Below are 19,146 nucleotides of genomic sequence, written 5' to 3' on the forward strand. Positions count from 1 at the left end.
AAATTACATAAGACTATTTTCTATAGTAAAAGCCCAAGTTCTCATAAAAGAAAACTTAGTTTTAGAAGATGAATGTTATTCCTGTTAGTGTTATTTAGGATGGCAAATAACAAAAATGATTTAAATGCATAATAGTGATATGAATAAAAAACTGAAAAATGTACACAAAACAATATACAACCATTAAAACTAAGCTTCTAGAGTATTTAATTACAAGAAAATGGTTATACCATAGCACTAAAAATAAAAAATAAAATATAAATTTATATATAAATTATATAAACTATGCTAAAAGATGTCAAATAAAAGAATGGAAGAAATTAAAACAAAATGTTGGAAGAAGTATTTTGTGGTACTGAATCATGGAAAATTTGTTTTTCTTCTAATTTCCTGCATTTTCAGGATTTTTTTAGAGCAAATATGTGTAACTTCTATGACTGAAAAAATGTCAAATTAATTTTGCTTTTCAAAGCGGTTAGTGCAGCTTTCAAACAACGGCAAAGCATATACATAATTATAATTCCAAGCATATATATAAATGAACAAAAGAAAATGATTCTTCGAACACCATAATTACATGAAATCTTGAATAGGGAGTAAGATCTTGTTCGTTTGTACAGGTTAGTGTGCTGCCCTGATACATCTCAGAGTAATTTGGGCGGAGAGTATAAAAGAATTTTCAAAGCCCCCTGGAGCGACTGGAGAGAAAGGAGGAAACTTCATCCACCTGGGGAATTCCTGCCATTCTCGCAAGTATGGGGACAACCAATTTAATACGCTGAGTCCTCAATCTTGGGGCTCACCTATATGAAACTTATTCCTGCAAAGGATAGGCTAAGCCTACTTATAATTATGCTTAAGAGTCACCCCCAGAGAATCTCTTTTGCTGCACAGATGTGGCCTCTTTAAGCCAACTTGGCAGGTGAATTCACTGCCATCTCCCCTACATGGGACATTACTCCCAGGGGTGTAAATCTCCCTAGCAACATGGGACATGACTCCCAGGGATGAGCTGGGACCTGACATCATGGCACCTAGAAAAAATTCTTGACCAAAAGTGGGTTAAAGAGAAATGAGACAAAATAGTTTCAGTGGCTGAGAGTTTTCAAAGAGTCGAGAGGTTATTCTGGAGGTTTTCTGTATGCATTATACAGATATCCCTTTTTAGTTTTTAGTATATTATAATAGCTAGAAGGAAATATCTGAAACTATTGAACTGTATTCCAGTAGCCCTGATTCTTGAAGATTGTAGGACTATGTAGCTTTTACACTGTGATTGCGAAAATTTTGTGACTGATGCTTCTTTTATCCAGGCTATGGACAGATGAGTACAAGCTTAAGGATAAAAAATAAATAAATAGTGTGTGTGTGTGTGTGTGTGTGTGTGTGTGTGTGTGTGTGTGGGTTAAGGGGTTAAAAAAAAATTAGGTAGATTGCAATACTAGTGGTTAATGAGAGGAAGGGATACGGGTATTACATATATGGGGTTCTTCTTTTTATTTATTTTTCTGGAGTGATGAAAATGTTCTAAAAATCATCAGGGTGATGAATATACAACTATGTGATAATACTGTGAGCCACTGACTGTATACTTTGGATGGATTGTATGGTGCGTGAAGACATCTCAATAAAAAAACCAAATCTAGAACAAAAAATGATTCTATCTAAACATTAGATTCTTATAAAAACCAAATTATTTCCCCCATGAAGATCATAGTCTAAAATATAAAGCACATTAAACCAGTAAAGGATATCAGATTACTTTGGTATTTGGAGTACTGATACTGTAGATTTGGATTACTCAAACAACACTTTCTAGTCCTACATTCATAATAATCTGGATTTTAAGTATTCAAGTATATCCTCCTAGTTTACCATGAGTGCAATCTTGTGCTAACTGAGCTACAGATCAAATTTAATGATGATCTAAATTCACCAGGTGGAAGTTTTCGGCTATAGAATGAAGGGTTTTATATTATGCTTAAATCCTTGATGGCAGTGGCTGAATAAGCTAACTGAAACCACTCATGTCCCATTCTCAGATCCATTAAAACTAGTACACTATTCCCATTTCTTACTATAAATTTTGGTTTGACAGGAAGATGATTCAATTGAATCCCTTAGAAAACTGCACTGGAAAGAGAAACTAACAGATGAATAAAGAAAAGAGAAACTAACAGATGAATAAATTATACTAGAGCATTAAAAAAATTATACTCAAACTCTAGAAAGACCTCCTTTTTTCCAAAATGATTCAATTACACCTTAATTTTATTCTACACTCATGAAGAGAAAGGTAAGCTTGAAATTTTTCATAAGCAAATTTGCACATCAACTACTTATTCTCCAAAATTTCTGATTTTATGTCCAGTCCCCTCCTGCTTCCAATTTGACAAATGAAATTCAGGCTTGGAGTCATATTTAGATATCCCTTTGTTTCTGCATAAGCTAGTTATAGCATTCAAAATGGCCTTACGAACCTATTCTTTTTCAAATGAGTTCTAGAACAAGGTAATTTCCCTTTGTTTGCCAAAAAATAGTGTGAAGGATGCTGGCTATAGCTTTATAATTATGTTTTCCAAAGAAAACAACCTTTTCTTGGAGTCATGCAGCTGAAGGCAACCAGGAAAGCGTATCACAGGATAGGATGTCTTGGTGTTTTTTGGAGGGCCTGAGGTTGGTAGAGGAAGATAACTAACCAAATTACTGTTTGGAGTTTCCTTTCTGAGTAGCACCCTGAACTATGCACTAATAATTTAAACTGCTTACTACCTCACTCAAGTTGTAGATCTTCATGTTTCATAGGCTTGCTTCTTATATTATGTATCAGGCAGGGTGTTGGTCATTTTTTCCTTCAACCACCAGATTTTTCCCAGTCAACATTTAATCAAATTTTTATCTCCAACTTAGTTGTCTCAGATGAATTTCTGGAGCGATTTTTTTCCCCCCCGCATGGGCAGGCACTGGAAATCGAACCCAGGTCTCCAGCAAAGCAGGTGAGAACTCTACCTGCTGAGCCACTGTGGCCCGCCCAAATTTCTGGAGTGATTTTTAAACAAGTGATTAATATTATTTAAAAACAACAACAACAAAAACCCACAACCACTTAGCATTTTTCATCTTCCAATAATTTTATAAAACTCATTAACTCTTTGCTGTGGACACATATTATACCCATACAATTTACTTGGGCATAAGGATGAACAGGATTAAAGAACGTCTTAGGTCAAAGATGGCATTCATTTTAGAATCACATTTCCAATCAATTCTTAGTTATTCACGTTGGAAGGCAAATTTAAGGTACAATCTCTTTACGAGGTTTAGAAATAAGAGGTAAAATTATTGTCTGAGTTATCTGTATCTTACACCTTTATCAGGTTTTAAATAAATTTAGATTTAAAGTGTAAAAAGTTCTCCTATCTTACCCATAACAATTTTGTATAATCAGTTATTTTCTCAAAATTTAAAAATCTATAGTATTGCTCAAGAAGATATATTAAAGCATGAAGAAGTGTCAAATACTTTTATAATCCCCGCCTAGCTGGAAACAAATCTTGCTTTAAACAGCATTTTAATAGCATCAGAACTTTATAGAGATCATTAATTTACAGTATGTACACTATCACACTTCCTCATTTGTGCCTTCTAAAGAGGCTTATTATTAGAGTTAAAGAATTGTTAGAGAAAACAACAAAATTATAGAAAGCAAAATGTGCCACTAATGAACAAAGCAGGCTTTGTAGTGGCAGGCCCTTGGAAATATATCACACCTGTGACCCCTGGAATTAGAAAGAATTGGATAAAGCACTCAAGAGAAGAAGAGAGTCAAGGGAGAAGGTCTCTTTCCCCACCTGCAAGTAGAGTTAAGCCTAAGATTCTAAATCTGGAAATATATACTTTTCTAAGTCCTCATCAAGAAGTGATGCTGCGTTACCCTTGGCAATTTGAATGTGTACACTTTCCTAATAAACATTCCAAGGTGAGGGTAATTTTTTATAGTAAGGGTCAGAATATAAGATATTCTTTCATGGAAAAAGAACTTGAAACTTTCAAAAGTTTACCTGCAAGCAGAAAGGGGATACTCAGTTATGATAATAGGCTATTCGGTAAATCCACTGGAGCAGAGAGAGGGATCAATAAGTTTTGGTTAGTATTCAGGATTTGATAACAAAAGAAAATCCTTTATGAAGTCCATAACAGACCCCCACACCATTACCTCCTCCTGCATCCTGAATTACATGGGGAAATACATCTGTTACTTCTTTCTCAGAGGAAAGCATTTACTGTTAGACCCAGATATGTATGAGAAATGTCTCTGATAATTCTGATAAAATATTACTAGGTGTTTTTCCCCAAAGTCCTATAAACAGTGTTATTATAAATTAACATATCTATTATTTACTATGATTTAATGTTGCTATTTAGCTACATTTAAAATTTTATTCATCCAGGAAACTCCTTATTGATTTTGCCTCTTGATGATGATATATTTCTAAATCGCCCTTCCCAAAACTACTTCATTATCATGAGGATGAGAACTCATAACTACAAATTTCAGAGCAAAATGAATCAAATGGTGCTAGAAAAGAACGTAAGAAAGAGGAAATAATATAATGTATATTTTAAAGCAATATTTTCCTGTGCAAAAGAAAAGTAGGAAAAAAAGGGGGCTGATTAATGCATGAAAGTTAAATGAAGGGGTAAAAAGAGAAAACAAAAGAAAAGAAAAACTAGAGGGGGAAATGAAAGAGCAGAGAGAAGGAAAGTTCTGGGCTAAATGGTGGAGACAGCTTATTAAAATTCTTTGGTTGTGTGCCTAATATAAGGACATGAGCAATTAGCCAAGCTGTTTTAATATGATACGTAGTAAAGGAGTCTAGTGAATACAGAAACAGCTTTTATGTTGATCAAGAATTACAAAGTAGGGAACAAATGTTAAAATAAATTTAGTTTGAAATGTTAGTGGTGAATGAAAGTGAGAGGTAAGGGGTATGGTATGTATAATCTTTTTTTTCTCTGTTATCGTTTTATTTCTTTTTCTGTTGGTTGTCTTTTTTATTTCTTTTTCTAAATCGATGCAAATGTTCTAAGAAATGATGAACATGCAACTATGTGATGATATTAAGAATTACTGATTGTATATGCAGAATGGAATGATATCTTAATGTTTTGTTTGTTGTTAATTTTTTAATTAATAAAAAAGAATTACAAAGTATTATTTGAAAGTTTTATCTGAGTAAATTTATAGGCTTCTTTTATGGAAACATTTCACTTAACAGTAATTTTTTGGAGGAACTGATGAGGATAACTGCTTATTTCCTTGAACAGACACCATGCATAACTTCCTATTCTGCCATCAAACACTTGATTAGTTTGCCAGTTGTTAGAAAGAACCTATGTTAAAAAACTTTGACATAACATCTCATAGGTTTGCATATGAATCTCATGCAAAGTTTTTTTGAGAGTAGAGACTCTTCTTGGTAACAAAATTGGATTTCCATTATATCCAAAACAGTCAACAAGCTTAGAAAAAGGGCTATGTCTCATCTTAAGCAATTTTGTAAATATTTTGTTCTCTTATCTTTTCACCTTTTAAATTTATATTTTCAACTAGAAAGTAAATTCCTTAAGGGCACAGACATGAATTATTTCTATACAAGATCCTCTATGACATTCTTAGTGCCCCCAAAATAATAAGAAACCAATTAAATATATTCATTCCTTTGTTCTGCGTCACCTCACTGAACAAATCAGTATCACTGATCATAAAGCTCAAAATGCTACATTATAAGCAGAAGATTCAGGTTTTAATTCACTTTGTATATTTATCCTTCCAAAGAATCTAGTAAGACTTCCAAACAACTGCCCACTGACATGTTCTTAAAATGTCATTAAGATATCATGTTCGTTAAAAGCCTTCAAAGCAATGCTATGGTCCTCAAAAGTATTCAGCATTAAGCCTTTTGACCTGATCCTGATTTGCTCAAATAGAATACATCCCAAATTTTATATAATAGAATAATGGAGTCTGTCTCTCAAAATAGCTTATAGTCACCTATCAATTATCCAGGTAATAGGAAATAACCCAAAAATTAAATCAGAGAGGACTTTAACTAGGTATCTTGGTGATTTCTATTTCTTTCAGATAGATCTTTATTAGGGCTACTGGTAGACAGTAAAATCAATGGATTTGATTATCTCATTTTTTATTTTGCATGGGCAGGCACTGGGTATCAAACCTGGGTCTCTAGCACGGCAGGCAAGAATTCTGCCTGCTGAGCCACGATCACACTGCCCTCACTTATTTTTTTTAAGCATAAAAAATATCAACAGACTTCGTTTACTCAGATGAAATTTTTGGTACAATATACTACCATCCACCACTAAGCTGTACCTGCTTAAGATTTTATTACTTCCCAAAGCACTTTCATTTACATCTCAGAGAGAAATGCCTAGCATTACATGGGTCCATATTAAACTTGTTAAGAACTCATCTGTGGGATAGAAACCAAAGAAGGATTTAGTGGTTCAGAAATGGGTTATTTTCCAAATTCAAGAGAGTGGTTAGATCTGAGAATGAAGAAGCAAAATATCTTAATGGGATGCACACATAGAGAGAGGGATAAGATAGGGTATATCACTATGTTTTTTCTTTTTTTTTATTATTTATATATTACATATTCACATACCATCTAATCATCAAAGTGTACAATCAGTGGTTCACAATATCATCATACAGCTGTGCATTTATGATTACAATAGACTTTTTTCTTTTTTGTGAAAAATAACATATATATAAAAAAGCTATAAATTTCAAAGCACATTGAAACAATTAGTTGTAGAACAGTTTTCAGAGTTTGGTATTGGTTACAATTCCACATTTCTAGGTTTTTACTACTAGATATCCCAAGACAATGGAGCTTAAAAGAAACACCAGCAATCATATTCATTTGTATAACTCTACTTTCTCTGTATAACTCCACCATCAAAGCTGATATTTCTCCCACTCTTTAGGGGTATTTCGGCTATGCTCATTCTAAATTTTTCATGTTGGAAGGGGCTGTTGATAATATAGGATGGGGAATGGAACTAGGTGATGTTCTGAAGAGGCTGGCGCCTTTGGATTTTAGGACTTAACTTATCTAGAGACCCATTTGGAGGCTGTGGGTTTCTGGAAAGTTACCCTAGTGCATAGAACCTTTGTAGAATCTTATATAATGCCCTAGATATTCTTTAGGATTGGCAGGAGTGGTTTTGGTTGGGGTTTGGCAAGCTATGATAGGTAGCAACGTCTAACTGAAGTTTGCATAAGAGTAGCCTCCAGATTAGTCTCTTGAGTCTATTTGAACTCTCTCAGCAACCGGTACTTTATTTGTTACACTTCCTTTCCCCCTTTTGGTCAGGATGGCATTGTTGATCCCATGGTGTCAGAAGCAGGCTCATTCCTGGGAGTCACCTCCCACGCTGCCAGGGAGACTTTTACCCCTGGATGTCATATCCTACATGGGGGGAGGGCAATGATTTCACTTGCAGAGTTGGGCTTAGAGAGAGAGAGAAGCCACATCTGAGTAACAAAACAGGTCCTCTGGAGGTGACTCTTAGGCATGCCTACAGGTAAGACTAATCTTCTCCACTACATAAATAAGCTTCACAAAGAGCAAGCCTCAAGATCAAGGGCTTGGCTTACTGATTTGGGTGTCCCTAATGTCTGACACAGTACCAGGGATTTTCCCAGTGGAAAAATTTAATAGTTTCATATTTTTATCCCATCCCTCAAGGGACTTCGCCAATACTTTTTGATTATCTACTTAATATACTTAGGGATATATTCAGGCATTACATTAAGCTTTTCAGGATTAAATGCCCTCATTCTTATTCTCAGCTCCCTGTGTTTGGATTGTTTAAATGATCTATTCAGATAGGTTGAGTTAGATTATGCTACAGAAAATTTATGTTCTGGACAAAATAAGCCTTTCTTCCTTTGGTCTCACAGAGTATGTGAAGTTCTAAAACACAGACGATGTCTTCCTTACCTCTGCATTCTGAATTACCTTAATCCTGACCTGACTGGCTTCGCTCTTACCTCTAAGCACCAGGTTACACATTTATAAAACAGACTCTCAAAATCCAGAAATAACAATCAACACTCTGGACTAAAGCTATAAAAGCTTACAATTAGGCTCCAGTTTTCTTATAAGTATTTTCTAAATGAGACCATACAATATTTGCTCTTTTGTTTCTGGCTTGTTTTGCCTCATCAAATGTCCAACAGGTTCATTCACAATGCTGCATGCCTTACAACTTTGTTTCTTTTTGTATCAGCAGAATTATCAATCATATGTTTACACCATCGTTCACCTATCTACCTCTAACTCAGTTTTAAATTTCATTTCTTAAGCTATATAGGGGCCCATGAGAGTTCTTTATATTTTCTTTATATCTTTTTCTATTTATGAAATATTTCATTAAGAAGGCAAGTTACTGAATTGGTAAATAACCCGCTCTAGTGATCAAAGTAGAGTTAAGTCCTGATTTCAGTCCTAAAAATCTGTTGCCGACTGACTCACTTTGTGATCCTCATGCCTCTTTTCATTAACACATGAAATAAATTTCTGTAGGTATCTAGGAAGTTCTCAGGTGAAAACACTACCTTTAGAAACTAAGTAACATTAAATTATTAGATGCACTTGTGAGTGTTTTCTGTTTCCACATTTTTATCACTTTTCCTTAAAGCCAAAAGCATTTTCATTTCTGAACCAAAAGTGGCCCAGACTGAACATATTTTCTGCTGCTTGATAAATCAGAGAAAGTATACATAGTATATTTATTTTTAATATTTTAAGTATAAATTTATATAATTTAAGTATAAATAATAAACTTCTTTTAATATTTTTATATAGTATTTTTAATAGTATAATGCCAAGAAATATTCATAGCTTCTTTCCACCTTGCTTATAACTAGCAAACTTTTAGTGAAAACTATTTTTCCCAATTTAAGATTTTCATCTTACACACAAAAAAGTTGATATAACTTTGTTGATGAGGCTGCAGTGACAATGGACTCCCAATTTACTCATAAGCTTTGAAACTCTGAACTATATTCACAATTATTAGCTTGGTCTCAAGCTCTCCCTAAGACAATAACACTTCAAATGTAAAGCACTAACTTCAGAAACATTCATACCAAAGTTTTGCCTTATGAGAAACGGAAACACCAACACAATAGAAAAAATAAACGTATAACTGAATCCAAAGATAAAATCAATTTGTAAAACATATAACTGAGTCCAAAAGATTAAATCAATTCTTAAAAATGGCCTTGTTTATAGAAGTCAACAGTTCTACTTATACACCACGTATATATATCAATAGCCCAAGTCCTGCAAACTACTAGTGACAAACCACTGAATTCTAAATAAGAGTTCTTGTAGCACTTATCCTGTAAGGGCAAGAAATTAAGAGATGGTCTCCTAGCAATATAATACTTAAAACTCCAAAGGGATCAAGTAAAACACAACTGTGATTGGCAAATTAATATAACTGACTGAAAAGTAACAAGTTTTTCATTCATTTTTTACAAAGTTACAAACATACCAAAGGTACAAACATCCAGATCTCATATTCAAATTCCTACATAATTCTCAGCTTCACCTGTAACTCTGCCTTGCCTCTGTTGATCAAGAATTTCTCAGTTTCTCTGCCTTCTATTACTCACCAACTGCATCTGGATTTACCGGTCTGGAGACGTCAGCTTGCCCCATGATTATATTGTCTGATGTACCTCACGACAACAAACTGTCCTGGACAAAAGCAAATCTTTCTTAAAAAATAAATCCACATGAGGAAGGGACATGCATTCCTTTCTGTGTCACCGCTGAATATGAGGAAATGGCATGAGGTCAGTTAATATGCTGGAGTTTTAGTTTCTCTGTATCCTGGGCTAGGTGCTGTGGTTCTCACAAATATGTCTTCACGCCGGCTCTCTCCACACAGGAATGCCTGTCATTCCAGAGTGCACACTGTGGAGAGCTGAACTGCAGGAAGGGGAGGAGACTGCCAGCCACAGTCTAGCTGCTGAGTGGCACAGCCCAAAAAATCCACACCCCCTTTCCCTGACATTGAGCTTGGTTGGAGCTCTCCAGAGACCAGAGGAAAGAGACCCAGAGGAGTGAATCCACTCAAGACTCTATAACAAAGACAAATTTGTAAAATGAATCGTACAAATAGCATTAGGTGGTTACATGTAGCAGGCTGAGAGCAGAAATCCATTTAAAGATAGGTTTTAGACACAGGCTTCCCTCAAGAGTAAACTGCTCTGATGTTTCACTCTACTTTTGGATAAGAAAACTAAGACTGTGGGAGGCTAAATCCTGTATCTTAGGTCACCAAGTTTATAAATGCCAGGGTGCTGATATTTCTCCAACAAAACGCAGCTACAAAAAAAAAAAAAAAAAAAAATGAAGCTTTTAGTTTAAATCTTTATTCTCTAAACTGAAATCCCAGAAAGATTTCCAGCATTTGGATTTTCCCTTAGTTTTTCCCCATCATCTTCCATCTGCTTTTTCTTTTTTTTATACATGAGCCGGCAACGGGAAACCAACCTGGGTCTCTGGCATGGCAGGCAAGAACTTTGCCTGCTGAGCCATCGTGGCCTGCCCTTCCATCTGCTTTTGATAGAGAAAAAAATAGAACAGGTAACAAAAAAAATGACTGTTCTAAGGCACCAGTAATAAAAGAAGTATGTAGGGTGGTGCAATAGTGGCTTAGTGGCAGAATTCTTGCCTGCCATGCCAGAGACCCAGGTTTGATTCCCAGTGCCTGCCCAAGTTTAAAAAAAAAAAAAAAAAATATATATATATATATATATATATGTAATGACATCCAGGGGCAAAAGTCTCCCTGGCAATGTGGGATGTGACTCCCAGGGATGAGTCTGACCCTGGAACCGTAGGATCAACAATGCCTTCCTGACAAGAAGGGGGACAAGAATTGTAACAAATAAAGTATCAGTGGCTGAGAGAGTTCAAATAGAGTCAAGAGGCTACTCTATAGGCTACTCTTATCCAAGCTTTAGCAAGATATTGCTATTTATCATGGTTTGCCAATCCTCAACCAAAACCATTCTTGCCAACCCCAAAGAATACCTAGGGCTTTATCTGAGATTCTACAAAAGTTCCATGCACTATGGTTGCTTTCCAGAAACCTGAAAACTCCAGTTGGGTTTGTAGGCCAGATAAGTTCTGAAACTCCCTCTCCAGAACATCAACTAGTTCCATCTTCTATCCCATACTATCAACAGCCCTTTGCAACATGAAAAAGTTAGAATGGGCATAGTCCACCTAAAGATTAGGATTAAGATCAAAGGAGAAAGTGGAGTTACAACAGAGAAGATAGGATTTAACAAATGAGGATGACTATTGAATCATTAAATTGATTTATTTCTTTGGTCTCCAGTGTTTGGAGCAGCTAGAAGGAAAAACCCAAAATTGTGGAACTGTAACCCATATAAAACTCTGAAATCTGTTCTATAACTAATTGTTGCAGTGTGTTTTGAAATTTATTGCTTTTTTTGTATATATGTTATTTTTCACAATAAGAAAAAAAGTGTGTAAACACTTGGGCAACTTTCAAGTTGTCAATACTGGTGATAGAAGCACATTATGATGCTGACCATTAAAATAAGATAAAGGAAAAGGAAAAAAATACATTGAAAGAATACTCCATTCTAAGAGGTCTAATACCTAGGAACCAAGGAACTTATAACTGATTAGCCTAAAATGGACCACAAGCAGTAGCAGTTTTACTATTGTAAAATAGGGATATATGAGATACTGTACAAAAAGTAGTCTTACTCAATTAGGTGCTTAACATATCACCATCATCATCACTTATCATTATCACTCTCATCATCATGGAAGCAATACAATATATTGCTTAAGAGCACGAGCTTTGCAAAGTCAGACAGACTGAAATTTTAATTCCTGTTCTATCACTTAACAAGGTGTTAAAACTAAGCAAAAGTTACTTCACCTCTCTGAGCCTCAGTTTCCTAAATGTAAATGGACACAAGAATACTTTTCAGTATAGGGTAGCTGTGAGGATTAAATGACATGAACATAAGTAAAGAGTTTTGAAATGTGCCTGGCACATGGACAGCTCTCAATAAATGCAAGCAATAATTAACACAGATGTTATAGTAACAAGACAAGTCAAGACAGGAGGGCAATGGTGTATGGCAGGTAACTAAACAGTCATTACAAGGTTAGTTAGAAACAGAAGAAGATGACATCATGAATCCAGAGAGCAAAGTTGAAGTTTGAGGATAGAGGTTCAGAAGGCCAAATCAGAAGAAGCAGGCCAGGGAGAATGCCTGAACACAACCAGCATTGGTATATAGAATCATCAGGCAGATGGAAGCGGCCAGACAAAAATGTGTGAGTAAATCCAGATCAGGCAGACACAAACGAAAAAAAAAGACACTAGAGGTCCAGAAACAGGATCTTAGAATCTAGTACGTGTTTATGGCCCCTACAACAGAAGACATAAAACAGATTTATGAGTCCTGGTACAGCTGCTGTTTATCTCTTGCCAAATTTAAGTGCTCACCTTGGCTTGGTCCAAAACTGATTCTAGGTTATTGTGAAGGTAGCAATAAAACCTAAAAAGAACGAAATGATTCAAAGTAAGGACTAGAACTCAGGTCTCCTGATTCTGTTACAGGACTCATATCAGTTCTTGCATAATTGGCCAAGGAAATGTTTAAGCCACCAAAGAAATATTCACTTCCCAAGGAAGCCTATACTCTACTACAACAACGTATCACTGAGAATTTCTAATTTGGTTGTCTATGTGCCATGTTCTCTGACCAACATGTTTCATTTTCATTCCAACAATCAAGACTGATTTTGTAGCAACTGGCAAACAGACAAGCAGAGAGATTAGGAATCAAAACTTTTCATTCTACTTTCCATGCATTATTTAAAAAAAAATTTTTTTTTAAATACAAAAATCACCAGAAGCAAACATTCGTAACTTTTGATCATTCCGTTCTACATATATAACCAATAATTCACAATATCATCACATAGTGGCATATTCATCATCATGATTTCTTGGAACATTTGCATCTATTCAGAAAAAGAAATAAAAAGACAACAGAAAAAAATTCATACATACCATACCCTCCCCCCTGCCCCCTCACCAATCACCAGCATTTCACTCTAAATTTATTTTAACATTTTTTCCCCCTATTATTCATCTTTATTCCATGTGTTTTACTCGTCTGTTGACAAGGTAGATAAAAGGAGCATCAGACACAAGGTTTTCACAATCACACAGTCACACTGTGAAAGCCATATCATTATACAATCATCTTCAAGAAACACGGCTACTGGAACACAGCTCTACATTTTCAGGCAGTTCCCTCGAGCCTCTCCATTACATCTTGACTAACAAGGTGATATCTTTTTAATGTGCAAGAATAACCTCCAGAATAACCTCTCAACTCTGTTTGGAATCTCTCAGCCATTGACACTTTATTTTGTCTCATTTTACTCTTGCCCCTTTTGGACGAGAAGGTTTTCTCAATCCCTTGATGTTGAGTCTCAGCTCATTCTAGGATTTCTGTCCCACGTTGCTGGGAAGGTCCACACCCCTGGGAGTCATGTCCCACGTAGACAGGGGGAAGGCAGTCAGTTTGCTTGTTGTGTTGGCTGGAGAGAAAGGCCACATCTGACCAACAAAAGAGGTTCTCCTAGGGGTGACTCTTAGACCTAATTTTAAGTAGGCTTGACCTATTCTTTGTGGGTTAAGTTTCATGTGAACAAACCCCAAGATTGGGGGCTGAGTCTATTGCTTTGGTTGTCCCACTGCTTGTGAGAATATCAAGAATTCTCCACCTGGGGAAGCTGAATCTTCCCCCTTTCTCACCATTCCCCCAAGGGGACTTTGCAAATACTTTTTACTCACTGTTCAAATCACTCTGGGATTTATTGGGGCATCACTCTGGAAAAACATACAAAATCTTATGCCCTACTCAAGGTTCCATATACTTATGGTGTTCAATTAAACTGTCCATATAAGTTATATTAGGAACTACACTAGTCAAAATATAAATTTTGCACCAAATAAACATTTTTTGCTTTTGTCTCACACGTTACAATTTAAAATATTAATTACCATCTATTTTCAACACCCTGCAGTAATGACATTACTCTGTTCTTCCTCATGCAAAAACATTTTTAAATTTGTACATTTAGTCACTATCATTATACACTCTAGGCATTCCTAGATTATACCATCTCAGTCTTTCTCGTCTATCTTTCCTTTGGATTTCATTTGTGCCCCCAGCCCTTCTCTATTGTTATCACATTCAGCTTCATTCAGTGTTTTAACATAATTGTATTACAGTTAGGTAGTATTGCACTATCAATTTGAGTTTTTACAATCAGTCCTGTTGTACAATCTGTATCTCTCCACTCCAATTACTGAATATCTTACCCTATTTCTATCTCCCAATGGTCTCTGTACCAATGACATTCTCCAAGTTCATACACTAATGTCAGTCCATATCAGTGAGACCATACAGTATTTGTCTTTCTGTTTCTGGCTAATCTCACTCAGCATAATGTCCTTAAGGTCCATCCATGTTGTTACACACTTCATAACTTTATTCTGTCTTACAGCTGCATAATATTCCCTCGTATGTATATACCACAGCTTTTTTAGCCACTCGTCTCTTAATGGACATTTTGGTTGTTTCCATCTCTTGGCAATTGTAAATAATGCTGCTATAAACACTGGTGTGCAAATGTCCGTTTGTGTCCTTGCCCTCATGTTCTCTGAGTAGATACTTAGCAATGGTATTGCCAGGTCACATGGCAATTCTATACTTAGCTTCCCGAGGATCCACCAAACTGCCTTCCACAAAGGTTGTACCATTTGACATTCCTACCAACAGTGGATGTGTGTGCCTCTTTCTCCACATCCTCTTCAGCACTTGTCATTTTCTGCTTTATTGATAATGGCCATACTGGTGGGTATGAGAAGATATCTCATTGTGATTTTGATTTGCATTTCCCTAATAGCCAGGGAAGTTGAGCATCTTTTCATGTGCCTTTTGGCCATTTGTATTTTCTCTTCTGAGAAGTGTCTTTTCAAGTCTTTTGCCCACTTTGTAATTAGGTTGTCTTTTTGTTGTTGAGTTGAACGATCTCTTAATATATACAAAGTTCTTTGATGCCAAAAGTGTTTAATTTTGAGACGTTCCCATTTATTTATTTCTTCAGTGTTTCCATTCTTTGGGTTTAAGGTCTAGGAAACGGCCTCCTATTATAAGACTTATATTTCCCTACATTTTCTTCTAACAGTTTTATGGTCTTAGATCTCATGTTTAGGTCTTTGATCCATTTTTGGTTAATTTTTGTATAGGGTGTGAGATATGGATCCTCTTTCATTCTTTTGCATGTGGATATCCAATTCTCTAGGCACCATTTATTGAAGAGACTGTTCTGTCCCAGATGAATTGGCTTGACCGCTTTATCAAAGATCAATTGTCCACAGATGAGAAGGTCTATATCTGAACACTCTATTCAATTCCATTGGCCAGTATATCTATCTTTATGCCAGCACCATGCTATTTTGACCATTGTAACTTCATAATACGCCTTAAAGTCATGTAGCGTGAGACCTCCGACTTCATTTTTCTTTCTCACTATTCGGGGCATCCTGCCCTTCCAGATAAATTTGGTTATTGGTTTTTCTATTTCTGAAAAGTAAGGTTTTAGGATTTTAATTGGTATTGCATTGAATCTGCAAATCAATTTAGGTAGAATTGACATCTTAGCTATATTTAGTCTTCCAGTCTGTGAAGACAGTATGTCCTTCCATTTAATTAGGTCTTCTGTGATTTCTCTTAACAATTTCTTGTAGTTTTCTTTGTATGGGTCTTTCGTATTCTTAGTTAAATTTATTCCTAAATATTTTATTCTTTTGGTTGCAATTGTAAATGGAATTTTTTTTCTTGATTTCCCCCTCAGATTGTTCATTACTAGTGTATAGAAACATCACAGATCTTTGAGTATTGATCTTGTAACCCGCCACTTTGCTATACTCATTTATTAGCTCTAGTAGTTTTGCTGTGGATTTTTCAGGGTTTTTGACATATAGTATCATATCATCTGCAAACAGTGTGAGTTTTGCTTCTTCCTTTTCAATTCTGATGCCTTATATTTCTTTTTCTTGTCTAATTGCTCTGGTTAGAACTTCCAAAAGAATATTGAATAACAGTGGTGATAATGGACATCCTTGTCTTGTTCCTGATCTTAGGGGGAAAGTTTTCAGTTTTTCCCTGTTGAGGATGATGTTACCTGTGGGTTTTTCATATATTCCCTTTATTATGTTGAGGAAGTTCCCTTCTATTCTTATCCTTTGAAGTGTTTTTAACAAGAAAGTATGTTGAATTGTGTCAAATGCCTTTTCTGCATCAATCGAGACGATCATGTGGTTTTTCTGCTTTGATTTGTTGATATGGTGTATTATGTTAATTGATTTTCCTATGTTGAACCATCCTTGCATACCTGGGATGAATCATACTTGGTCATGTATATAATTCTCTTAATGTGCTGCTGGATTCGATTTGTTAGAATTTTGCTGAGGATTTTTCTGGAGGTTATTCTTATGCATTATATAGATATCCCTTTTTAGTTTATGGTGAATTGGAGTGGCTAGAGGGAAGCACCTGAAACTTTGAACTGTGTTTCAGTAGCCTTGATTCTTGAAGATGACTGTATAATAACATAGCTTTTACAATGTGATTGTGTGACTGTGAAAACCTTGTGTCTGATGCTTTTATCCAGGGTATGGACAGATGAGTAAAAAAAAACAAAAAACGGTAATTAATAAATAATAGGGGGAGATAAAGTGTAAAAATAGGGTAGATTGAAATACTGTTGGTCAATGAGAGGGAGGGGTAAGGGGTATAGGATGGATGAATTCTTTTTTCTTCTTCTTTTTATTTCTTTTTCTGGAGTGATGTAAATGTTATAAAAATGATCATGGTAAAGAATACACAACTATGTGATGATATCGTGAGCCAGTGATGTATAATATGGTTGGACTGTACATGTGAGGATATTGCTCAATAAAAATATTTTTAAAAAAGAAATAAGATTGATAAGCTGATCACTACTATGGTACTGCCGTGTGTCTCACTGGATATAAAAACAACCAACCAAGATTCTCTTCGATTCTATATCAAATAATTCTTGTCCTGTCTCTCAGGGGTGTAAACCTCCCTGACAACGTGGGACAGAAATTCTAGAATGAGCTAGGACTCAGCCCCAAGGGATTGAAAAACCTTCTCAACTGAAAGGGGGAAGAGAGAAAGGAGACAAAATAAAGTGTCAGTGGCTAAGAGACGGCAAATAGAGTCGAGAGGTTATTCTTACACATTGTATAGATAATTCCTTTTTAGTTTAAGGTGTATTAGAGAGGCTAGAGGGAAGTGCCTGAAACTGCAGAGGTGTGTTCCAGTAGCCATGTTTCTTTAGGATGATTGTATAATGATATAGCTTTCGCAAAGTGACTCTGTGATTGAGAAAACCTTGTTCTGATGCTCCTTTTATCTACGGCATGGACAAATGAGTAAAAAATATGGATTAAAAATAAGTAAATAATAGGGGGAACAAATGTTAAAATAAATTGGGTAGAGGGAAATACTAGTGGTCAATGAGAGGGAGGGGTAAGGGGTATGGTATGTATGAGGTTTTTCTTTTTATTTCTTTTTCTGGAGTGATGTAAATGTTCTGAGAAATGATCATGGTGATGAATATACAACTATGTGATAATATTGTGAGCCACTGACTGCAGACCAAGTATGGAATGTTCATACATTAAGAATGTTTGTGTTGTATGTTGATTGGTTTTATTAATAAAAATTATAAAAAAAAAAAAAGACTCTTGTCCTCTGCCTTACCCCTACTTCCACATTTACCAATGGAAGAAAGTAGAGGCTTTGGAGTCACATATAGCTATGTAAAATTTCAGATTAGGTGACTTTGGAGAAGTTGCTTCACTTCTATGAACTTCAGTTTCCGTATCTGTAAGATGGAAATTTCCATTCTTGGAAATTGGAGCTACAGAGCTCCTGTCTTTCTGCTTTCCCCTAAAATTTCTGTTTTGAGGAATAACCTCTTAAGATGCCATATGGATCAGGAGATGCTTCGAGAACTAAGGAGGGAGTTATGAAGAATTATAGTAAACAGGAAAGTTTAAGTTAAGAAAGGTAAAAGGAGTTCTCTATGTTTCGTAAGGATGTGGGGAGTTCCTTAGGGTTAGTACTCTAAATAATACTCAATTTACTACCAACTGACCTTCAAAAAGGAGCCATGAAGTATCAATGATGTGTAGAAACTTACCAGTCAGAAATCAAGGAGCTGCCCATAGAGGGTTTTGAAACATGTTCTCCAGTATAATAGCATTCATTGTTGGTGAATCAAAGAGATGACTACTAGTCACTGCCACTTATCCTTCCTTTTCTCTCTTTCATAACTTTTCCCAACTCATCTGGCCCTGAAATTCACTTTATATGAATAAGAAGAAAATCTAAATACTACCAACACTAAGACACAGCAGTGGGAATATAATAAATGTCTGATGATAGCTATAATAACATTTTTTAAAGTTATTCAGAAATTTCTAACCAGCAATCTCCTTAAGCAACATTCCTTTCTAGTACATGTGGAGGAAGAATATAGCCTTCATCCTCCACTAAATAAAAATTCTGAGTAATAAACACCTGGCTACTCTATGAGTCAACAATAATTCCTGCAAAAGAACCAAGGGTGACTAAGTAAATGGCGTTTCTATCTAACTTCCTTTAGCTGGTAATTTAAATGTACTTTATTCTTTGCTTTCGATATATGAAATATCCCAATCCCTTAAAATGCTCAATCTTTCATAACCATAGGACCTAGGAGGGCACAGGAGTGAGGCAGAGCAAAACAAACTTTTAATATATGTAATTTCTAAAATTAAAGAGGTATTGTGTTTTGAATTATTCATAATTTTGCTTCTAAGTCTTAAAAAAAGAAAAATAAAACATGTTAAACCCTTTAGGAAAACAAGCCAGAAACTAAGTATGCACAA

General features: G+C 35.5%; 1 protein-coding gene across 18 annotated transcripts in view; it reads right to left on the minus strand.

Annotated features, from left to right (window-relative positions):
* PHACTR4 (phosphatase and actin regulator 4) overlaps positions 1-19,146 on the minus strand; it is a 143,424-nt gene that overhangs the window by 33,567 nt on the left and 90,711 nt on the right. For 4 of the 18 annotated variants that reach the window (XM_077150622.1, XM_077150620.1, XM_077150619.1 and 1 more), the window contains exon 3: positions 12,607-12,658. The exons of 11 other annotated variants lie outside the window; for them this stretch is intronic. Coding sequence is in view for 3 of the 7 variants with exons in the window: in XM_077150615.1 (XP_077006730.1) it covers positions 9,716-9,761 (46 nt within the window). In the remaining 4 variants the exon portion in view is untranslated. Of the gene's footprint in view, positions 1-9,715; positions 10,766-12,606; positions 12,659-19,146 lie in introns of those variants that run through there. 3 more of the 18 variants (XM_077150615.1, XM_077150612.1, XM_077150617.1) reach the window with 1 other exon arrangement.

Source organism: Tamandua tetradactyla, chromosome 2 (genome assembly GCF_023851605.1).
Source record: "Tamandua tetradactyla isolate mTamTet1 chromosome 2, mTamTet1.pri, whole genome shotgun sequence".
Lineage (NCBI taxonomy): Eukaryota > Metazoa > Chordata > Mammalia > Pilosa > Myrmecophagidae > Tamandua > Tamandua tetradactyla.